Below are 25,433 nucleotides of genomic sequence, written 5' to 3'. Positions count from 1 at the left end.
AGTAGCGTTTAAAACAGTCTTAAATTTCTGCTGACATAAAATATAGAGCGAACTTGTAGGTTCTGTCATACAGGCAATGTTTTACTTGCAAAATGAGTCTGGAAATCATCATAAGATGGTCAAGATCTCTAAGAATAATTTTCTAAATCATATAAAATTTGGGGACAAATGTAAAGTTATTTTTTAAATCTGTCTTTACTTGCATTGTCTCTGACTGATCGTAGATCCCTATGACTGAAAAATCCTGCTTCTGCCTAACCAGTACACTCTCTCTGCCTCTGTTCCTGAATTTTTTGTCCTCTTTGGCTGCTACCATATGGCATCGCCGTTACACTGTTGTTATCTATTAAGGCTGCTGAATATTTTACTTGAACTTTTGGAAAGAGCGTTCTGGTGGTTTTTGCTGCCACCTTGAGCTCTATTATGCTTATGCTGAAGTTTGCTCAGTTTATACAAAAAAACCTACTTACCATAAAAGGGATTACATAAGACAGTTTGAATTATCTTTCCTCCCACCTCATCCACCTTCTCAAGCACATATTCTTCCCTGAGCAGTCCCCTGACCTGCACAACTTCAATCCAAAATGTATTAAAATTGTGGGCATTACAGAAAGGTAATGCCTTAGTTGAGAATTGAAAACGTATTCTACAAAGACTGTTTGGGAGGCATGCAGAGGAGAGAAGGAAGAAGGCAGCATTCCTGAATGAAGAACAATGATTATCTTATTCAAAAAGCCAGATAAAAATGCCAAGTATTTATCCTTTAAGGTACTCAGTTTAGGTCTTTCCGCTACTTTCAAGTTGAGAAGATATTTTTAGAGAGACAGTAGGAAAGCTTTGAACAACTACTTTAGCTTTTAACCGAAAATATTAATGCCCAAAGTTTGCGTCTTAGAGTGGAAATATTAGAACAAAAGACCCTGTGTTTTTCCCTCAATTAGGCACACATAACATTTTAACGTATATTTAACGTATACTCTCCAGGAGTAAAAGGTAGAAGTACTATAGGAAGTTGTAAATTTACCCTAAATGGTATAAAGCATTGCTTTTCCTCCCTCAAAAAAACATATAGTTTTGGATCCAAAGAAGTCCAAAGAAGTTCAGAGACCAACAGAGCCAAAGGGCAGAGCTCAGGACACAATTAAATATGAATTTTAAGTTTTCCATGCTTTATTATCCATTATAGAAGCAAAAAAAAAAAATATATATCACTCTGCTATATGAAAGTACTGACATACGCATAAGGATGGATGTAGCAAATCCAAGTGAGATGAAAGAAGAAATAGAGGAAAAATCAAGACATCGTGCTCTTTCAGCTATAATTATCTCAACCTGTTCTATCGCTTTCCCATAGCAAATATCTTTAAAAGGAAAAGGCAGAATTACTTGAGTCAATAACAGTGTTAACAGTTTTTAAGACAATTAAGAAACCAACGGCAAGTACAACCCATTAGAAGGCATTTTTCTGTGACAGTTAGGAACATTATATCATCTTACTGGAAATGTTCTCCAGGAAGACTGTTATAAACTATATCAGGAAATTATGCATAACATTTATGCATATGATGCACTTCTCAGATAAAGAAAAAAAACATTTATTTAAAAAAGGGGGTAGGAAGGAGGTGGACAGGGAAGAATTCCTTTTGATCCATTCCAAAAATCTTAAAGACCACAGAAATAGAAAAAAATATACAATTTAATTGTAATAATTTTATATATCTCAGATATCCTGTGCAGGCTGTTTATTATTCTTAGAGTTAGTTTTCTAAATTACTATTCTGCATCCTACAATTTCTGGTATGATACAACAACGTAGAGGTCCCTCCTCTCTGAAGATTCCAAAATCTCCATGTCAGCATTATATAACCTTCTTTAATGAAATTTAGAAATTTGCATGAATTGTCATCCTAAGTCTAAGTGAACTTGAATCTAAATATCTCTTTTTACATTTCTTTGAAAAGCATCTTTTTACTGAATGATCAGATCACTAACTTTTGAGCTTTACTTACTAGTACTACTTATTGAAAATAAAGAAATACAGATTTGCTACTATTACATTCAAAGGTAACAATACCAGGGTCCACCAGGGTCCAGAGGCCCACGTTAATCAAATTAACTTAAAACTTCAAACAGTGCAAATATTTCAAAAGTCTTGTAGAAGTAAAAGCCTCAGCAACCACCTTCATTTTTACCCTAATGCAAGGGTACAATACAAGGGTATGACATCATGATATACTATAAAGAATTAATTTATACACAGCAGTCACCTTTGCAATAAACACTAAAGAAAGTAGGAATGAGATTTTTTTTGAAGTGTATACATTTCTTAACTAATAAAGGAATTTACCAGGGATAGAAGCTTGTGCAGATGAGTTTTCTATACACAGCAATACCACCCGATGCAATCCCTATCATGAGATCTAGATTATGAAGATCCTGCAAAAGAAAAATATTGTAAGAATACAGATGCAGTGTGTGTTGTTCCCATTTACCTATTTATAAATATAATTTTCAAGCTTTTTAAGCTCATTGCACAGACAAGCTTAAAATGCAATGCTTCGGGCATAAAACTCAGTCATTTATTCTAATTTTGCTTCTCATGCATCTCTTTCCTTTGATCCTATTTAGTAGACACACAACGTCTCACTCATGAAAAAAAGTTTCAGTGTTCACCTTAATACACAAGCTATTTATGTCCATATCAGACTATGAAGTTTCAAGTCTAGTCTTACATTTTTACTTATATAATTCAACTATGTGAAAGATTAAGTACTTCAAGGTGAGTCAGTTAAAACATCGAAGGATTCTGGATATTGGCAAAAATCTCCTGATTCTATACTGTTTAGAAAGATATGGAAATAACTCTTTATGATCTCTAAAGAGATCTTGCTAACAAAAATATTGTGGGAGCTGACCACAATTCTGCAAGTGAGAACATGCTAGAGGAATATACATGAGTATTTGACAAACAAAACAACCCACTGCTAATTAAAACAAATATACTATGTTAGCTTTACATGCTTAACAGGAAAAAACACATCCCTATATTTACAGCAGCTTCATCCCTTTTGTAAGATGGTCCTGAGGAGAATCATGCTTTTTTTGACAAAATTTTTGAACAAAATGTGTGGGGGAGAAGTTGATTAGTTCAGGTCAATGCTAAACCCAACTGGAAGTTGCAAAATTTACCATTTTTGGCTAGGATGCCATTCATTATGATTCACACATACATACTAGTATTTTACTACACAAGTTTCTAAATGGAGCTGAACACATGCACAAATCTACACGCAGGTGGGTGGAACCCGCTGGTTACAACACCAGCTTTGACTCAACTGTAGCCTCAGAATATTTTTTGACAACCAAAGGCAAGGGATTCTCTTAAAGCCTTCACTAGCTGAGCTGATCCTCTAGGTGGTAGCCTCTGCTCAGCTAATACAGCATTTCCTCATACGCCAATTTCTTGATATTAGTAAATCATAGAAGAATACAATGGATAATGGGCTCTAACAATAGCATCAAAAGTCTATACTAAACCCTTCAAAAATAAATAAACAAAACTTTGATACGGGTACACAAGTAACTACTTTGTTACACGGCTTACAAACCTCCAATGAAGTACCACAGCAGTTCTCAAAAGATAAGCATAACATTTAGTATTTAGCATCAATAGTAACATAACACTAAACTCTGACAAGACAGGAGAATTAATGCTCCCGTTTCTGAGTTTAATACAAGAAAACCACTAAGCAGGTTGCTGTCCAAATGCAGTTAATCTCAAGATGCTGATCAAGTAATTCAGAAGGGGCTCAAGCAACCGACAGTTCCCAGCTACGTGCAGCCCTGTTTTCCCAAAGACTACTGCAAGCTGAAGCGCTTGGATCTCCACCTGAGGAAGCTCCTGGACTGCCATACTTTATGCCAGCATCCTGAAGTCATCAAGAATTGCCATCACTTCATTGTAATAAGTTCTGGAGCAAACTGAGGAATTTGAGGAGCCGATACGCATGATGTTCAGCTGCACACCACAGTATAACCAATGTAAACCAGCACAGAAAGCACCTGATTAGCACCTGACTTCAAGTTCCTGCTTTTAAGGATCAAACACAGAAAAGACAGCTTTAAGATGAAGAGCTCAGAACTCAGACCAAGAGTTCATCACTTAGCACAAATAAAGGAGTGGCTAAAGACTGAAGGGGTTCATGAGACCAAACTGTTCCACTTTCTCTGTTCCAGAATACCCTTGATTTCCTCCTCCTCCACTCCTGTCCACAATGCTAACCTTGCACACTATTTATTAAGCTGAATTCTTTTGTGTTAGAGCTCAGAATTCTGAAATGGAGATCTTGCAGAAAGGGAAGGGGAAAGAATTTCTCATATAAAGAGTTCCCACGATGATGTACAAAGTGTCTGCACGTTACGTATTTTCCTTTCAAAATATCTATGCTGTTAAACTGCACAAATAAGCAGTCATGCACATGCTTTGTTTTTAATCTGTTTCTTCAGAGACAAACATAAATAAAATTTATAACAGTAAAACAGGATCATGCCAGATATCTAGTTAAATACTGATCAACATTTAATTTCAATTGCAAATGCTACCTGAATTTTTGTAGACATGGCAATAACATCAATTCTACAAGTTCCCCATCTTCCTGTCTCTGGGAGAAAATCAAAGGTAGACTAATATCAGAGTTAGTATTGAGGCAATAAAAAAGTGGTCCAGAATCAAAACAAGATTAAGAATTACAGTTATTGTACACGGATTTTAAGGTATTGAATTCAATCTCTTGAGTTTATTGTTATTGCCTCATTTCTGAATATTACAGTTTTGCAATTCAGATTTACCCTCAGGAGAGAGAGAGAGAGAGAGAAAAAGAGAGAGAGAGAGAGAGAGAGAGAGAGAGAGAGAGAGAGAGAAAGCATTTGCAGATGAAAATTGACTTCATTAGATTAATCCCCCAGTGGAAGTTTCATGTTTGCTTGTTAAAAGGACGCTTAAACTTGATTGTTGAAAATACTTAATACCATAAATCTTTTAGATTAAGGAAACTAGACATTCATCTGTTCAAGAAACATTATCCCAAAGTATCCAACTCTCAAACATTTGCAAAGCAGCACCCATTTATTTAGCCATTAGTATAAAAGCCAGGTGTCACCTGGTTCCTTTGCCATACAGAATCTAAGAGTGCCAGGACTCTACCTCAGCAACAAGGAAAGAGCTCAATCGTAAGCTCCCAAGGATCCATGCACACACAGAGCTTTTCAAGGAGTCACAGTACTGTACCTAACCTCGGCTAGCGTATGTACAAAACTCCGAAAGCGTAAAATCTGAGGAACACTAAGCAGGTGGAAGAGGCAAAGAAGCTTGCCCAACATCCCTGCCAAAGTTGGGATAGAGTTTGTTGCAGTCTCTTAAGAGACTCATGACAAATTTCGGAGACCGACATTTTTTTAGACTGCCAGCACTTTACCACGCTCAGTGGACCTAAACATGCAAGAATCTTCATAGTAATCATGCATAGTAATCACAGAAGTCAAATTATTTTGGAAAAGACTTAGGAAAAGAGCCTGGAAGTCTTAAACAGTGACCAAGAATTCATGAGTAGGGTTCAGAATTTCTTCACTTTCAGCTGATGTAATGGCTAATAACACATATATTCATATGTTAAAACAGTGGCTATATAAATTCAAAAGATAAGTAAGGCCTTTTACAAGGGTAACCAAAAACTGCAGCAGATGTGGGACAGGGCACTCAGTGGTAGGAAAGCTGTCATTCCTCAGGGAACAGATACAGCAGTTGAATCCATTTCACACCAACCTGAAAATCTTGGTTTTAGCAACATAGATGATTTGCAATGTCCAAGAGAAAGCTTTGACAAGACTGACTCGAGAAGAATGAGAAGAGTTCTTCCTCTGGGTCAGTCTGTTCTGAACTTCAGAAGTGTCAGCCACCACACAGGCAACCAGATGAGCCCAAAAGGTAAGGAGAGTTTCTTCCACAGGATTGACGCAGCACAGACAAAGCTTTTAGCAAATTAAACGAATTATTTTAGATGCTCTCAGATGTTACAAACAAACAAACAACAAAAAACCACAACCACCACAAGAAAACCCCAGACATGGGTCATCCAATCACAACTCTACTAATATCCTTCTCAACTTCTGGCAATTTACAGCTTCTGATGTAGGAAATATTCAACCTGTACATTTAACGGGGCCCAATAAAACATTCTTTCAGAGATCTAGCTAATCACTCTTGATATCCATTTACACCCATATCATCCATTAAGATACTGTGATAGTCATCCTCACACTTCAACTACCTGCTGCACAGAAGTTTTTCTTTTTGCTTAAACCTTTGTCTTCTATCACGTGTGCTGAAGTTCCTTCAGCCATTTATTACCCAAGCAAAAAATTTCTTATTCTCACTTTTCTGGGCTATTCACTGTTACCCTTCTCTGTGCTTTCCCACTTCCGCTACCTACTTTAAGATGTTCATAAAGGAATATTCAAATTTCAGCAAAACAAGGATTCAAACAGCAGCACAACTTTGCCTTTTTATTTCTTTCCTAACAGCTTCTAACTGGCTAATTGATCAGTTCAAATTCTTAATAAATAAAAAAATAAATCCACAACTGCTCTATATTAAAGGACATGCCATGATCTGCAAAAACAGAAAATCCGATCCTAATAGCAGTTGCATAACAGTCGCTTCTGATGTTCTTATCAGATATGATCATGTCAGAGCCGACAAACTCCATATTTTGGTTACTTCAACCATTTGTCTCCTTTGTATTTTTATCTCATCATAAAAATGCCACTATAATTTGAGCAGTATCTTGAAAATGAATGCAATTGCAATAGCTTTACATTAAAATGCATACATATTTGTGGTAGCACAAAAAAAACAAAAACAAACAAAAAACTTAACAACATGCTGAAGACTGAAAACAAGCTCTTCCATCACTTGCATATTTACAGAAACAGGATTTTTTTCCAACAAAATTCTCAGTGTCATAATTGTTAACAAAAATTTTCAGAATATCAGAAAAAATATCAGTAAAACCACTAGTCGTTTTATGTAAATTAATCACCTGCATTGCACTACAGCAAGTTTCTATGCTACAAGTTGCCCAATGATGGCAGCAGCTCAGCCATGAATCATGCTTAAGGCTATTACAAACAAGTCGAAATAGTAGTCCCACCCCAAAAAGAATGTTTTAGGGCTTTCTCTCTCAGTCCTATAGTAAAACCAAATAATTAAATGCCACTAAACAATGGCTTTCATTGGAAGTGTGAATGGCAAAGACTAGGACATGTCTCTTATCAATAAACATCCAGTGTTTGAGAGACTTTAAACACATCCTTACTGGTTGTCATGTGTGCTAATACTATTTATATTTAGCTTCGAGTCATGAGGTAGGTGGCGGGGAGTGAAGCTTTATATTCCTAAGGTTGTGTTAGAAATCCAGATTAAGTGAACTCTCAAAACATCTGCCAACTATATCACAACACTGAGAGAGCATTCATTTTCTTTCATGCTATAACAGTCATAAGCTTTACTAAATCTAAATAAGTCTTTTTGCAGTATCAAAACAATACGTCTTAAAATGCATTCTTTTTCATGATCAAGAGATCTAGCTTATTTGGCCAAAATTCTAGAATCTTTCCATATTATTCAGATTTTGGAAGAAACCCACCCAAATTCTTCAGTTAAAGATAAACACATAGTACAGCTAATGTTGAAATGCTACCATTTTTTTTAGATGAAATTATTTGCAGTGAAAAGTCATCTAATAAACTACTACAAGTGAAAAATGGCGATGTAAACGTACTCTACCACTGTGCAATTCCACTCCATAGAATTCGAGTGTTCGTGCTATATTTATGTAGCAGGACTCCGCTTCAGATTGCTTGAGGCCACTAAAAGAGAAAAAAAATGCAGTCAAAAATTCAAGATATGAAATTATATTTACTACAAATGCAGAAAGGAGAATCCAACAACCTGGTATTCAGCAAACAAGCCTTCATAAAATTTAATGCCACAAATTATTGCATGGGGGAAGCATTTTGGTGCTCCTGAACTGCTCACTTAATAGCATTGATTGTAATTTGCTCAATTTTAACTCAGACACTCGTCAGTCCTTTTTAGAAAAAGAAACAAGTACCAACTTCTTCATTCACCAATGCAGTCTAATTATACATCTAATAGGATATAATGTGCCCTAACAAGATTCCCTTAGGCATAATAATTTATAGAGCTGACCGAGATTTTGTTGAGAATCGATCAAGCACCAGCCAGCTCTCATCTCGAATTTGCTGTAGCCTGTTGACATTGAGGTACCAACAACAATCAATGATTTAGGCACCAGAGCACATTAAAGAAAAAGCACTAACTCATCACTAGGTAACTTTTTTGACCTAAGCAGAAATGGCATCAGCTATCATCTTACCATGACAAAAATCCATCTTTTGCCAGATGTGCTCAGTGATGTCCATAAAATTATGGTAATCAAATGCTGTTTAGGATCCTCGCATGGCAATAATTTTGTGTTTTAAAAAGGGGTTTTTCACATCCAAACACACATCTGTATTTTTAGGATAATAAACTACCATCCATGCTCTTTTGATGGCTCTTCCAGGCCATCAAAATAATCTGTCTTGAAACTGTCACTGCAGGAGATAGTACAAGAAGCTCAAAAAAAAATACCTGGAAAGACTGAAAATTATCTTGAAGTGGAAAACCAATGTCAGCAGTGTGGTTTTCCACAATACTGGGAAAAGCAAGAAAAAGCTGTTGTCATGATCCTGAGATAAATCACTTATTCACCTCTACAGCTCTAGTGTTTGTCACCCTGAAGTTATTGGTTGAGAAAAAAAGTACAATTTCTGAAAATGTCAGGAAGAGATGTAAAAATTATACCCAGTTTGACTCTTCCACAATATTAGAAAGGTGGGAAAAAATCAACTTGCACATATTTTGCAACAGGCTGCTGAATTCAGAATAACTGACAATACGGTACTTCTCAATTTGCATGCATCATCTACATGAGATCCGTCAAGCCCTACATCTTGAAAAGCAAAAAACCCCACTGCCTTAAAAACAACAAAGAAGTCTATGCTAAGCCCCACACTTTTGAAGAGGGAACTAAACATTTATATCCTTAAGCGGGTGTCCATTCCTCAGTGAGAAAAATAGGCCAGGTGAAGTTCACCTAACTGGTTCCTTCCAATTTTTATGGCTCTTGATATCCAAGGGTTTGTTACACATCTGGAACTCAAGCACTATATGAAGTTTCAAATATATCATTTCCTCAAATTGATGGGTAAATGTAGCAAGCAGTGGGAAATCCCTTCCAATTGGAATAACACCCTAAGACCTCAAGCTGCTTACTTAACTGAAAAAATATTCAAAGGATCTTGTTAAAAGAAGCCACATACAGAAAAATTCTTTTGTAAACTCAGGGATTAGCACAGAAGGACAAGTATTACAAAATTACAAAATTTTTGAAGCCTAGCCAGTTCAGTATGATACCAAAGGCTTTTTCAACAGCTACTGTCTGCAGAATCATGTCTGAAATTGATATAGTCAAGTATTATTCTCCCTAACTTTAATTACCATCACTTATTTTAATTCAAATAAAGCTTTTTAAAATTCAAATGAGCTTCTTAGTCATCAAGGTTTCAATCTACCATGAAGACTTCATGAAGCATCTGTTTCACCTCTGAAAGGGCCCAGGAAGGACAAAAGTGCACCCTTTTGCCTACACCTACGGCAATTTTCCGTCTGTTCTCTGCGGGACCTAACCAAACTCCGAACTCTCACAACGACAGCATTAAAGTCACAACCTCAACACACGGCACTTTCTCAGTGACCTGAGACTAAAGGAAAGGGTTTATTTACGCCTGCCTGTAACATCCCTCTAATATCTTCTAAGTCTGCTAGTAATGACAAGTTAATTTGGAAGGAGTAGAGGCCTCAGACACTGCATTCCTCCATATGAGCAGCTAGAAAAGAAGTATCCAGATGAGTACCTACGCAGAGGGAATAGGTGCAGTGTGAGCACGGCAGTTACCTCTTCTGTTTTCATGCCCAAACTGCCTAAACAGTGCGTGTTATTCTGGGGCTGTGCACTGGTGGGCACACATCAATTTCGGAACTGTTTAGAGCACCTCTCTCTCACCAACACTTAGGAAACAAGCACTAAAAGACAGCAAAGAGATTAAGCAATATCATGGAAAAGGGAGAAATGAAGGGATTCAGGGCAGCAAGGAAGAAATTAAAGACATTAAGGGAGTAGGGAACTAGCCCTGTTGTAACAAAGATAAGGACAGAGAACAAACCCATTAAGGTTCCGATTTCATTTGGTCAAGTGTTCAGAGACAATTCCTTAGGTTAATATATTTGCAAGCAGCATGCGAGTATGTAATCAACCCTAGGAACTCCAAATCTGCAGCCTGTGATCCTCTATCATCCTCTGTCAGAAATAGTCTCCAAAGCCCTCAATCAAAAACCCTTGAAACACGTAACTGTTCTAGGTGGCTGACACTATCAGTGTGTAACACTAACTGATCTACTAATTACATTAACAAGAAGTTTCTTCAGAAGTTTTAATACATTAACATCATACCTGGAATGAAATTAGTCTCAAATGCATATTCTAAAATCAAAATATTTTGTTCAATAAATATCACATGAAAAAAATGTTTGTTGAACTACCAAGAATATGAATCTCTCCCCCCACCCCTCCTTTTCTTTTTTTTAAATGAGATGAGATTGAACTCATGAGGTACAAAAGAACTAAGAATAACGTTTACCTGTGTTGTTCATGTAGAGATTCTACTTTGGTAAGAAAATCTTTGTTCTGCTCTGGTATAAAGTTGTAATTCGACAGATATCCTGAATGATGCACTAAAGAGTTATAGTCTCCAAGCTGAGCTGTTAGGAAACAAGAAGAACAGACATGTTTTCATAGTTAGTTAATTATTGTCCATATTAAAGATATGCAAAACACACGTAAGAGGAAAGCAAGAAGTAGGAGTTACTGCCCACCATGAACTGAACATAGTGATTTTTATGACATCGGTGAATAAAACCTTTCTAAGCAGTCTTACTATAACTGCTTTCAAGCACTGACTCAGTACCATGTGTACGCATAGAGCCACGCTTTCACATCACAAATTGCAGCAACACTAGGTAGGCAGCACATGCCACGTCAGCACAGACATGCAGTACTGTAACGTGAGAGGAAACCAAACTGCTTCAGTAGGAGTGGGCAAACAAAAGTCAATTTGATATACATTTACTTGACTATAACAGATTTGAAGACGTCAGCAAGATAACTCACTTCAAAAAGCATCTACTCATTACACTTGTGAGTAAAAACTGCTCAAACTAATTATTGTGGCTCTGTCCTAATAGTCGTTACTCTTGTCTCAGCGGAATGCAAGTTGTTTAACATGGCATGAGAAGGACCTCCCAGTTTACACATAACACTGACACAGCTGGTATTATAAGGTTAATACATATTGATAGCCAAATAAACATATTACAACAGATATACATAATACTTATTGATAGCCAAGAGACAAAATTCCCCCAAATTTTATCCACTCAACATGATACTGAATAGTACTAAAGAAAAAAATAGTTACTACTTAAAAGCTATCCTTATTCTTAGGAGGTGAAATATCTAAAAAAAGATGAATGTTGTAAATGACCATAAGTGCCCATAACCCTCAGTCCAAATAACAGGTTCTTTAAAAACTAGGTCAGCTTAAGCATATATACTAGGAGAATAAAACGACAACAAGAAGAAACACACAACCTTTTTGTTATAGAAATGGAAAATTTTGGCAGGAGATGGGGGGAATGGGTATGTGTTTCAAATTAAATACTTACCTGTCTACCACAGATTAACCTACATGCAAGCAACTAAATTAAAACTTCCATTTCATGAAAGCACTGCAGCTTTCATAAAATAAAGTGATTAAACCCTAAAATGACAGGATGCTCAAGTAAATTACTGGAACCTGAGCTGTTCTGGTTGCTGCCCCCACAACACAGGGAGCTTTACTTTAAAGCATCACAGATTGCTGCACACCTGTACAGACTGCAAACACTGCAGCACAGAAAACCTCAACTAAAACAAAGTTAAAGAGCATATTTTTAAAGATAATACCATTACCATTATTTTGCAGAATAATATAATATCATTAACTTCCAGGAAACACATGACATAAACCAATGATTTAAATGACTCTGGCTCAGAAAAAAAAAAGTACACTTCAGAAATAATTTACAGTTACATTAACTAAGGAGTATCTGTAATCTAGACATCTAAAGATTTACTAAGAAGACTAAAGATTTACAGTAGAACCAAAATACCAGGAAAAAAAAATCAAGTCAGAGAGTTTACAAGTATAACAACAAATAAAGATTTTCTTTTGGAATACAAAAATGAGAATACAAAATTAAACAAAAATTCTAACTCTCCAGGCTAAGACTAAGACTGTGGAACAACAGCGACTGTACAAATTAGAGAGGTTAGTAACAGTGTAAAAGCAAAACACGCAGTTTCACAGATGACAGGAGTTGATTGAAGATCATTTTCTCTTTATTAGCCATTAACACTTCTCATCTTTTCTAAGAAAGATAACCTGCATTTTAAACACTGTGCTGGCAATGGAGGTTTGAATTACATTCTTGTCAGTGGGAAGAGATTGGATTGCCAAGAATAAGACAATGTAATTGCCCACTTCTAAATTCATTTGTATTGGGTAAAAATATTTTTACTGTAATTTTACCTTCTCTAAAGAGTGCAACTGTTGTTCCTTGATTCATTATGACGTAGGATCTTCTGTCTCATCTTCCAAACATGCAGGTTGTTGGGGTCTGTTTTTTCTTCTTCCTCCTAGCTACCTGAGGTCATGTCAACAAGGGGAGCAGTTTAGAGTACTACTTGCTTCTCCAACTCTCCAGCCAACTGTCAGAGTTGAAGAGAAACTATGAATGCTGATTAGTAGACATCTTGGAAGAATAATCATCTTGTGCAGGATTTTAATTACCCAAATACAAGAAAATAAATCAGGGCATATCAAGACCTCAGTAAGAAGAGAAACACATGATATTTCTCTCTCAACTGCATTTCTTCAGGAAACATTAGGGAAGAAAACAAAAACATCTTTTCCTCCGATCTAAATTTTTCCCAATATAGCTTTCACTCTGATCAATGGACCAGCATCATTGACTCAGTATGGATAAAGTTACAGTTACAAAAATTTGCTTTTTATTTATTTATTTTTATATTTCCCCATTCTAGTCATCTGTTGCTTTTTTAATTCATTATAACTGGAAAAATACATGGAGTAAAATAAATAAAAGGAAATGGAAGCAGGGAGGGGACACAGTTACTTTGAATATGACACACTGATATTCAGAGTTTACAGATTTAGTATGAAGAGCTTTAAACCAATCATTCCAACGGCCATATTCAAAAGCACATTTATTTTATAGCTCTCAGTAAAGGACAGCACAATAGTCAAATAATCTGACAATTTTACTCAGAAGAAGGCCCATGTTGATCTGTATCATTCAAGTACTGTATTCAGTATAGTAAGAATTTATGAATGTTTAAAGAACAGTTTGTATTGATATAATTAACACAGGATACAAACTGTCTATGCCCTGTTGCAACCTAAACAGGTCACTTTCTTCAGATCTGACTGCTTGGTTAGAGGAAGAGGAAGACATATTTGTATCCTTCTACTGTCAGCAAAAATATTTTTGTGAAAGCAGATACCAAAAAAAAAAAAAAAAAAAAGACTGGATCAAATGAAAAAGAAATAAATGTATCAACAAGATTCAGATACAGAGGAAGGGAAAACCAAAACGAAGCGAACTAGCACAGCGTTGAGATTTCAATAGAAATTATATGGGTTCACACACAACTTTCCCAAATAAAGAAGTTCAGGTATCAAATATATCATTGCAAAGAAACAAACAAAGCATTTTTAAAAGGGAAGATCTAACAGTTTTGGAAGCAGAGAAAATTCACTGATGCCACAGCATTTACAGTAATTACTGAGACTTCATTTGTTTAGTGCTTCCTTCCAAGGGCATTGGTCAGTCAGCTTATACAACATTTCTGTCTTCTGCTATCCAAAGGGAGGTTGCAAAAAAGAAAGACTATTTGAAGCTGTGGAACAAGGGGATGATAGACAACAGACAAGTTTCTGCAGTGGAAACTAAAAACTCAACTGGAAAGGCTCTGAGCAACCTGATTTGATTTTGAAGTCACTTCCAGTAAAAAATCTTCCACGGTTCTTATCTACGTGAGGTGACTTTTGGTATCCACTCTTCTCACTCACTGCGTGACCACGGGTATTCCATTTAACTACAAAGTATGTATGAATAGTAGCTGGGCATGATGGTCAAGGAGGGGAACCAAAGGAAACTTATGGCAGGGCAATGACAAAGGTTATTTAACTAATATTAAGGAATGAAAACTCTCAGAGATAAAATTGCAATCTGTGAATATGTATATGAATACATACGTGGCCCTCATACTAGGGCCGCACGAGTGACCTTCAAATCGATATGACAATAATGACTGATGTGCTAAGATACGGGAGCAAAACGCAATAATGAAGACAAGAAGATGCATCCTAATCTGAATGACATGAGCAGCCTAGATTAAGTGATCACTTCTAAACGGAAATGAAAAATACAGGAGATGATGCAATACAGAGCATAAACTAAAAAACAGGACCTAGAGCAAAAGATTGCTATCAAACAACTTGTGAGCAACAGTGACTACAAAATAGTCACATATAACAATGACTTCAAGAATTTGCAAAAAAAAAAAAAAAAAAAAAAAAAAAACGAAACTCCACAAGACAAAAATGCAGACACTTATTAAAAAGACTTCTTTTTCTTCAAAAAGAATAAAATCTGCACAAGTGCAGGGATTTAAGATACCATGTTGAAAGCTTAGCTAAACATAAAACTTATAAAAAAAAATCTGAAGGGACCAAAGAACTCATAACAGTCTACTAAGAAGAAGAAGATGCGTTTCTAAAAGTAGTATCCAAACACAAATTAAGGCAAGATTATGAACTCTCACCCACTGAGCCACTCAGTAAACAAGTATGTCTTCCCAATCAGACTAGCAGAATTAACTATACTGTGAATAAATAGAAAGGGAAGAAAACACACTAGTTTTGTAAATGCAAATAATGCCTCACACACAAGCCCTTTAAAAGGTTGGATCTGAAGATGACTGTGAACAGCTGCTGAATAAACTTATGGTAGTTGCCCACTTTGTGGGCATTAAAAAAGCAAAGTAACAGCCATAGAACATAGAAGACATTAACTACTCCTACACCAATGGTTGTCTCCAAGTGAGGAAAAATAATGAGTAATAATCACCGCCAACTGAAAGCGAAAACAGCAGCTCATAACCAGTCATAATACTAAATAAATAAATAAATAATAAAAAGGCAAACAACAAAAATGAAAATGAAGAAAAAGAAAACGTCAATTCTACTCAATTCAGTCTGAATCTACCGAACGGGTATTTGCTGAATTCTACTTGGATTCTATGCTATACCTTCATCTCAACTATAAAATGAACTTCAGAAACCATACAGTTACAATTAGAAAATGTAATAAGAAAAATAAAACATAATCCAAAGTACAAGGACATTTCATCTCAAGAAAGCAAGCAGGGGGGAAGAGACATGGAACAGGATAAAAGGATAACAGGATTAAAGACTTAAGGGAATAACTATCAGTACTCCCAAAACTCTAAGAGGTTTTGCAGAACTTACTGGTTTTACAACCATATGGACCTTCTGCTGCCTACCACACGTGCCTTCCTCTCTTAGCATTCACTGCTTGTCACCATCATGCATACAATATTGTGCTATACATACCTGGACCTCACGCTACTGTTTTTAGGGTTTTTCCTCCCTTTTTAGTTACGTTACATAGGAACACCTAAGAGGTTCATCCACCTCAAAAATAAGGAAGAGCAGTGCCTAGAGGCACTGCAAAGCATCAGTCCCCCTAATAACCCAGTCTCTATTCTGCACTCTGTAGATCAGTACTTTTTCTTTGTTTTGTTAGTTAGCTTGCATTTGTAAAGCAGAAGTGCTTGAAGTACCAGTGTTCTGGTGATTTCCTGAACTGAGGTTCCTCCAGGCACTATGGTCTACCTGCACCCCAGAGGCAGACATCACCTCAGTCTTTTAGCACGTCCAAAATTGAGGCAAACTCTCCTAGTTCTAGTTCCCAGGTAGCCTGCACAGTAAGCTAAACCTTCCGTGAGTCCTCACCCTCTCCAGCCTTCCTTTTCTCAGGAGAGAGAGATAGTATGGGTTCAAATCCAAGAGATCAACTGTTTCCTGAACAATTTCCTAGCCAAAAGTAGCCATATGGCTATCGAAACCTTCTGGTTCTCCAGGCATAGCTGAATGAGGAACAGTACCAAGGGAGAAAAGGGAAAGAGCACCGAGAAGGAAAAACCCAGGCATATGAGAATGTATTCCTACCAAATAGATTTCCCATATATTTACTGTATTTACTGTTAAGTGTATTTATTTGGTCCTGGAATTAGAAACTTACTACAGGAAGTTACAGAAAATAAGTAGTGGTAAATCAGCTACATAACATTTTAATACAAAAAAAAAAAAATCAAAAACAGTAGACATTGCATAGGTCCATTATTTAATTCTATAGACTGTGTACAGTATTCACATTATACATGGGTAAAAAAAACAAGAGGGACAGTTTATCATTAGAGATTTATTTTAATATGCATTTCACACTTCAGTTTTGATAATTGTATATTATTTGAAACACAACTTAGTATTTAACTTTTAAAGAAGATTTTCAAAGTTTCACTAATCACAAAACCCATCATTTCTGTCAAAGACATTTAGTGATTTTAAATGTCTTAAAGTATCTGAACTATATTTTTAATCCAGATTACTGACATGCTAGTTAACTGGACACAATATTCACACACACTCTCCAGTACAATTTGACAACACAAGGTATGTCACAGTCAAAGGCAAAGTAAAGTTTCAGATACTTATTTTAGCATTTTAGTATTAAAGGCAAGTATCTGAGCAAGAGGCAACCCAGAGGAACAGCATTCAGTCTGTAACAGCCATCGTCAACACGTTTCAGCAGCTCCATAAATCTACAAGTCTGCAAGTTACCTATGCACATGCCACACGTGAAAAAACACATACTTTTTAAAAAAAATTAAAAACACACAAAGAACGGATATACCAGGAGCAAACCATTTAGAACAACTTACACTGTCAAGAATCCTAAAAAACATGAGTTAATAGAGACTTCCAATCTTTATCTCGGAGAAACTTTTATGTCCCTCTCCACATCCCCCTTTTTTTTAAAAAAAGGGAAAGTCTCTGAATAGTTCCATCTTTCCTGGTGCGGATACTAATAAATATAGATATCATACAAACAGGAACAGAAAGGCCATTGGCTAGCAAAAAAAAAAGTATTTTTTTTTAAATAATAGCACTACCAGCTGTTAGAAAAATGAGGCAAATAGTGGCATGAGAAACTCCAGAACTCACTGGGAAGGAAAAAGCTCAAAGACACAAAACACTTTTCCACAACCTTTACTGATCTTCCACATACCAAGCTCTATCACACATTCTCTTTTAGACCATATGACTGCATTAGTAGATATCCAAAGAACTAAAAAGGAAACTCAAATAAGACTGAAGGGGAAAACAAAAATATTTTGTAACCTGGGGTATGTTGCCTGTGACATAAGTCATTTTGAAAGTGCTGTTAAAGCCTAATGTTATATACAGTATTTGCACTCTTCAGAGATGTACCTCTTAGCTTGTTCTTCACACAACCGTGTTGACAATCCCAACGGTTCCAAGTGTTTCAGGGTTCTAGTGCCCTGGTGTTTTCCAGACACGCACCCAAGTCGGTGCATGTTTCCTCTACTACAAAATCTGAACTCTAATCTATTACAGAAGCTGGATCTATTACTGGAAATATACTACAGTTCTTTAAATTTTCCTTTTTTTGTAAAGGCTTAAATTTAGTTAAAGTGTCATTTAATAGAAGTGTGTACAAAATATGATATACTTAATGTTTCATATCTACTTAGGATTTTCACGAATACCAAAAACTCCCAACTCTCACTACTTCCTCCTTTGAAAACCATGTTTTCAGTTGTTTATTCTGGTCTTTATTTCAAGCAAAAATGCTCTCTCATAATTACTTCTGTGGACATTGCTAGCTTTTCCATAAAGAAATAAGTACAAAAGAGCCAAATGATTGAACAACTATTCTAGGAGTATTTCCACCATCAATCATTTTTATGAACTAACTTAACCAACCCCTCAAACTCTGTTAACTGCTTTCTGTTTTTCAGGTTATTAATGGAAAATGATCTTCCTTCTGCTGCTTCTCACCATTCTTCTAGGAAGCCTTTAAGGCACAGTCAGGCTTCATACTGTTTTTCTTACAGAAGATCTTTACCCCTTAGAGCTCCTTTCTGCTAGTAGCAAGCAGCTCAGAAAGCAGTAGACTACTTAAGTATAATCACCTTAATGTATTGCAGAGTACCAGGCAGTTTTTACATATCTAACAAAAGCAGCGTTTCCTGAAACAGCATTACATGAAAAAAAAAAATCCAAATCATCAATGTACATCCCCTTTGACTGTTTTCTAGATGATCCTGCCTTTAAAATTCTTAATACAAATCAATGTACCATTCCTTTAACTGTTTTCTAGATGAGCTTGCCTTTATCTGGTATGGCTTCCTTGCAAGTTACTGTAATATACTGTCATATTTTGTTTCCAGTGAAAGTGAAAGCATTTCTTTTGGAATTCCTTTTATTCCTTTTTATTCATTTTTATTCCTTTTAGTCAGCAATAGATTTTCTACAGACACACATAAACAACAACTACTATTCCTGCATCAACAAACATTTTTGCTACAGGACAGAATTAACGAGTAGGATTTTTCTATTTAGACCTTCCTCTTTTTTACAAAGCAATGTGTATAGTCTGTGGAACATTCCACACAGATGGACAGAGAAAGAAATCTTTCCTTATTTTTCTGTGCAAAACAGTAGAAAAAAACATTGGTTAAATACATTTGTTAACAATAAAAACTACTATCTACTTACATTGTACTGCATACGATGCCAGGACAACAGCAGAATTAAGAGGGCATGACAACCTGAAAAACAGGAAAAAATTTATTTAGACATTGACAGTATAAATGCAAGTGTTAGCAATTGCATTGTTGCTTTACTCTGCAGAGAGTAAAGTTCATAAAGATCCATTTTTATCCTCAAAATGTCTCTTTCTAACAGAGATTTGTTACCACATAGCAGGATGATAAAAGCCTGTTGTGGTATAACAGCTCCTTAATTGAATGGAAATAACTAGTCTGAAAAGGACATGCTCATATCCTTGCTATATGCTTATTGTGGAAATCAAAAAGGAAAGGGCTTTTTCTGGGGCTCTGGATATGATTTTAATAGCTGCTGTCTCTTATATTCAAACTGGACACAAACACTAAAGCAGGCCAAAATGGCAAGCAGTCCAAAAGAGATTCCACAGAAGGAAGTCAACACCTACTGCAATATCCTAAATGCATATTATATTTACATTTGACAGCAGTTATTTGGACTTTTCCCTCTTTAAGTACACAAAGAGGAACCACAGGTAAACGAGCCACTGAGTATATGCCACCATATGGGTAACATAACCCTAAAACTGCAAAAAACAACAGCATAAAATTGCTAAAGACACCGTGTCCCTTATGTTTAGATGGCTCTGCCTGGCACACCATTGCTTGCATAAAGATGATATTTAAGGTTGACACCATACCTGCAGAAAACACAGCATCTGCTACAACTCACAGATTCACAACAGATATCTAAACTCTTCTTAATTAAGCCAAGTGAGAATTTGCAAGATTTCCTGACAACTTGCTTTTTAAAGCATTATTTCCGGAGGTAAATTTTTATAGCAACAATAAATACTCTCAGAAAAGGCTTTACTTTTTTTCTTTAAATAAACTAATGAGAAAGTGAAGATTCTTCTATTACCTTCCTTCCAAAATATCAGTCTTCAGCTGCAAGAAGAATAAATGCCTAGGAAACATTTTGAAGAAAAAGAAAAAATACTGACTTTAACATTCAAAAGCCACAGCTTAAATGGTTATAGGTAGTAATTAACAGGGATGGATTTCCTCACAAACTATACAAGTAGATGAATATGCTGGCATAAACAAATAGATAATCACATACCAACACTATTTTGCAAGAGTTCTAGAGACCTTTTGCAGGCTGTACAATAAAACCAGGACCAGCGTATCAATGTCAAATGATTAAGAAAAAATTCAAGTCCATGTGCTACAAAAACATACCTACAATACCTACATACCTAGTTAGTCCCATAACTGATGCTGCAGACCCTTTGCTATCAGGGATATTAATCTTGAATGTATAAATATTTTTAATTTAAAACTCACAGTCCATCGTGGAACTAGTTTAACGCTCATTTTTCAAGCACAAAAACTATTGCAACAATTACCCGGGAACTCTTAGTCTTGCCCACATTACAGCACTATACAACTTCACTTGAGAGCAATACTAAAGTGGGGATGTTAAGATGGGATGTTTAGAACTATGAAGAGTTGGTCTTTGAGTGATTTTAATTTTAAACTGCAGAACAACTTAAAATTGCATGATTAACAAATGCAAAAACGAGAAAATTATTTAACGTTTCTACTATCTAAACTCTCAAGTCTCTTAAAATATTAAGTATTAGCGCTTAGACAATGAAGAATGTTACAAGAAGTACCATATCCATGGGACTCAATTATTTCTAAATGATGTACACTGAACACAAATATTCTGTAACAAGTTACTTGAAGACAGCAGACTGCACCAAAATTCCCAACGAGAATTCTAAGTTACAAGTAAGGGGCAACACAGAACATGAGGATTTATCTGTTCTTCCCAAAACAAACAGCCCCCTGTATGCACGCACACACTCCCCCTGCAAAATTAAGCCCACTATATCTAGGAGTTCAAAGTACTGGTTTACTGTTGATACAGCTCTCCTAATACAGACTAAGGATACACAAATAGCTTAATCATTGAACTTTCCTGTTTTTAAATCATGGCAGCTGAATAATTAAGGGACTCAGGAAAAGAAAAAAAAAATCACAACAGGCAGGTACTTCAATTGTTGAAGGATTCAAAATAGAATTGAAGGTGCAAATAAGCAAACCAATTGACCTCTTTACATTAGCTTATATCGTGTTCCCGTTTTTGAAACTTGGGTTGTGTATAGTAGAAACCACTCATTGCAGACAACACAAACAGCTAATTCCAAACACTCTTAATACAAGAAGTTATAGAAAGCTATATTCAGAATAAAGCACAGTTCTCTCAAATTAAGGGGAGGGGGACAGCAAGAGGGGCAGACTCTACATAGTTTATGGAGGCAAAGATCAAACATAGAAGTTACCTGGTTTGTTCTTGCTGAAGAGTGTTGGGATCAGGTATAAAAAACCTTACGCGAAAACAAAGGGTGCAGGGGAAACCTCCTGCAATGTTTTAGAAGAGCAAATCAATTTTCTCTTTAAAAAGGAAAGAATCATATGTTTTTAATGTCTATATTTACAGAAAAATTACATGAATGATCAACCACATTGCAATCTATGTTTTCTCCTGGAACAGAAAGAAAACATGAGAAGTTTTCCCTGATCCCCCATACCAACCATGAGCAGAAAATATTCTCAAATATTGTGGCATTTTCACATAAAGTACTTTGCATTTGCTATTTTATCTAAAGGCTCTATTTAATAATTTTCTGTGCTCCCTGTAGCGACTAGATGGGGGAAAAAGCAGTAAATCCATTAGCAAATCCATTAAGTGCTTCAGTCGGGACAAGGGTTAATCCTACCTTACACACACACCCACACACACACACACACACACACCAAAACAAAACAAAACAAAACCCACAGAAGTTCACCATATTAGTTTCATGTATTTTTATTTTATTTGGGAGAAATAAAAGAACTTTCAAATGCAATTAAAAAAAGGTTTACAGCAGAAAGTGTGCCTCTGTAACTCTGCCATGCCAGGCTATGTTCCCTAGGCTGCTACCTGGGCAGTACCATAGGGGCTGGCTGGCCTGTCCTTAAGCGCTTCTTTTCCTTAGTAAGGATTCTGTGCTACCTGAAGCTGTTCACAAACACACACAAAAATATCAGAACAATAGATGCACTCAAAAATACTTTAGGAATAAAAAAGAAAAGGCATGCCCCTCCACACACTTACACACATTGGCACCATAAACTGGTTCCTGCTTTCATTTATAACAGCAAGAAATGCTGAAAGTTCTGATGAAAAGATCAGAGGTAAGGCTTGCTCTCAAAAAAATCTACCATCTGGACACTAACATTTAACAGCTGTATTTATGCTAGTCACAAGAGCATAGAAAAGCCTGACTACACAGTTACAACCAAGGTATTAAAAACAAGTCTTACCTTTTAACTGTTTTCTAATAGGTTTGCTTGGTTCAAGCCATCGCTGTGAAATGAAAAACTATTAGATGGATTAAAAATATTTATAGACAAACACTATTTTTATATATATAGATTTATTATTTACTATACTCACAGGAGAATCCACCGATGTTTCATTTTGCTGTAAACCAAAATATTCCTTCTCTGTCACACCCAACTGGTTATACGCCATATCCAACAAAATCTGACCAGTGTCTTGCTTCTGAAAACAAGAAAACTTTGGAAGTGAAACTCGCCAGCACACAAAAGAATAAAATATAATTAATTGAAATTGATTATAAAAATTAATGAATGAAAACAAGGCCCTACTCAGAGTTTCTCGGTAATCTAGGAACTTTATTACGACAAAAGCTTTTTTTTTAAGAATATCTCTTTTCAAAAAAAGTGTACGTCTTGTATGTCTTCCTGTCCAATGCACAGTTTTTCAGAGCAAGCACTGCCACTCGCTGGTGTTGCGCCCTGCAGCCACCGCAGGCTGCGGTGGCCCCCTTGTCACTACCAAACCACCTGTGTGCCTTTCTCCAGCACCCCTCTTGCAGAGACAAGCCCATACATCCTAACTGCTTTTTTAGCCATAAGATACTGTACTTTCATTTCCACCTTTATATCAGTCTCCAAATAGTCAGCTACTATTAAGCTACTCCCCTTTTCTTTCCTGGACCTAGGTCTCTGCTGGCTTATTTTGCAATACTGAATGCTACCTAACACTTTCTTCCACTGGAGCAGAAGTCCTAGCAGTTCATTTGTAATACCCCCAAACTTCTCTCAAGTAGCACATTTTTAAACCCAGCTTAAAAATTGTGAAATCTCTGCCACAATTGGTAGGAGCACACAGGAACAAACGCCGCTTGCTGCACAGAGCCAAGATGCCGGGCACCCCCAAAGCGATTCCACACAGGGTAGTCTCAAAGAGGCAGCAGCTTCCACAGGGCCCAATGAAAGTTGCAGTAGCCATCTTAGCTCTCTGAAAAAACAGGCATTTCTGACTTACAAGCTTTTTAGTCATCTTTAGCATTGCCTTATTATACATACCATTGCAGCAGGTTGCTTTTTTTTTTTTTTTTTAGCAGAAGGCTAAAAATCTCTACCAAGTGACCCTTGCGCAACTCAGAAGTGTGACTTCACATCTGTGATGTGTATTTCTGACACTTGAGCTACATGACGAAATCACAACGATACTGGGACTACAAGCAGCCAATGAGACATATGCTCTACTAGAAGAAAGTAGAGAAGAGTTCAGGATTCCTGGGTTTCAACCTGGAACCCTCCTAACCGTTTTTCTTTCAGGCTCCTCCCTTCCCAACAGCATCATCTCCCCACTCCCACCTTATTGCTAACTTTTCTGGTTCTTCATCCAAGTCCCAAGGCCATCACCTCATCTCTGTCTTCTCACAATTTCAACCCTCTCCTCCACTGCATGTGGATTCCTATAGCCCTCTTACTACGTTCTCAGTAAGAACAATTAAAATCCCTGTTCCAATTTCCTTGCTCGGCAGTTGCATCTTTGTAATGTTCCTATATGTTTGCAAACCCTAAATCTAGCTGCTCATCAAATACTAGCTTTCCCTACCCACCTACCTACAGTTTCATTCTCCTCCTCTCTCCCCATTTCCTTTCACAAGCCAAGTGCTACTTTTCTGTGGCTCCAGCTCTTGCTCCCTGGTATCAAAAGCAAGAAGATTCTTCTTCCGCAGCACCTAGATAAGCTTAGAGAGAAACACCCACTCCAGAAGCCTAAACCAAGTACAATAATGATTTTCAACTGTTAAAACCTTCTTTTTTTGTTTGTTAAAAATCCTTAAGCTGAAAGACACAAAAAGTATTTACTCAGTTTGAGAAGCTTATAGGAAGACAAAAAGACTACAAAACACTTTGTAATATTACAGTACATCAGGTGCTTTATAACGCAAAATATTTTTATTCTCCTCTTAGGTAGGAAGATGAACAGGCATTAGAATCAAGTTCACCTTAGTCTAATGAATCATTTCAGCAAATAGCTAGGATATTCTTCCACAGTAAAATTAAAAAATATTCAGTCTCTACACTAAACAGTTGAGTTTCAATGACATAGCCTCTTGAGATAATTGATCTTAAGAACTGTAAAAGCTTTTTATACTAAAAAGAAACATTTCCAAGAGGTTTATTTGCTCTCACTCTGAAAGGAAGTTGCCATTTCACCTTCCTAACATTTACCAGTGCTTACTGTGAAGTGTTAGAAGCTTTGCCTTAGACACCTCTTGAAACACCCCATTCAACTTCATTTAAGTCTGAACTTAGTCTGAAGAAGGAACCATTCAATAGCAGGAGATTGCCACAACTAATACCTAGTATGCTCTCCCTGTGCCACAATAATTTCCTGATGCATTTATGATATTCAGATTATACCAAGTTCAAAATCTTATAGTTTGCTAGCAATTGATCTTTAAAAGGTTGCCAGAAGAACCCTTATTATTTTAAATATTGTCTAGAAGTTAAGAATTCTGTCTCTAGTATAAATGAAGACCGTTAGTTCTTTGGAGGTTAAAAAAAAAAAAAGTCCTCAGTTTAAACTTCTATAAAGTAAATGGCATATAATAAAAACATTTTCAAGAGGACAACACAATACAGGAAATCTCCCTGTCCTTCTCTACAAAACGGAGCTGTGCTTTTGTAGAGAAGGGATATGGAGATGTGCTGTATGCTCTCCTTCCAACTTTCTAGCAATGGAGCTCTCCCACTTATGTTGTAGCATAGAGAAAGACCAAATTTTCAGTATTCTGTCTCTCCATTCACTTTCCACTTATTTATGGTGGGAAAAACATATGCATATGCATGTAA

The 25,433-nt window shown here is 36.3% G+C and overlaps 1 protein-coding gene across 2 annotated transcripts in view; it reads right to left on the bottom strand.

Moving 5' to 3' along the window:
• Positions 1-25,433, bottom strand: part of PTPN3 (protein tyrosine phosphatase non-receptor type 3) — an 84,480-nt gene that overhangs the window by 55,929 nt on the left and 3,118 nt on the right. The window contains exons 2-9 of one of the 2 annotated variants that reach the window (XM_010222790.2): positions 22,711-22,818; positions 22,578-22,635; positions 21,551-21,629; positions 20,122-20,166; positions 19,192-19,244; positions 10,822-10,942; positions 7,839-7,926; positions 2,348-2,436 (exon numbers count right to left, since the gene is read on the bottom strand). In XM_010222790.2, coding sequence (XP_010221092.2) covers positions 2,348-2,436; positions 7,839-7,926; positions 10,822-10,942; positions 19,192-19,244; positions 20,122-20,166; positions 21,551-21,629; positions 22,578-22,635; positions 22,711-22,818 — 641 coding nt within the window. The remainder of the gene's footprint in view (positions 1-2,347; positions 2,437-7,838; positions 7,927-10,821; positions 10,943-19,191; positions 19,245-20,121; positions 20,167-21,550; positions 21,630-22,577; positions 22,636-22,710; positions 22,819-25,433) is intronic. The other variant, XM_010222791.2, reaches the window with a different exon arrangement.

This window comes from Tinamus guttatus, unplaced genomic scaffold (assembly GCF_059628265.1).
Source record: "Tinamus guttatus ecotype Peru unplaced genomic scaffold, ASM5962826v1 Tinamus_guttatus_pri_ptg000025l, whole genome shotgun sequence".
NCBI lineage: Eukaryota > Metazoa > Chordata > Aves > Tinamiformes > Tinamidae > Tinamus > Tinamus guttatus.
The sequence above is the reverse complement of the archived record's forward strand: the minus strand, read 5'-3'. Positions and strand labels throughout refer to the sequence as shown.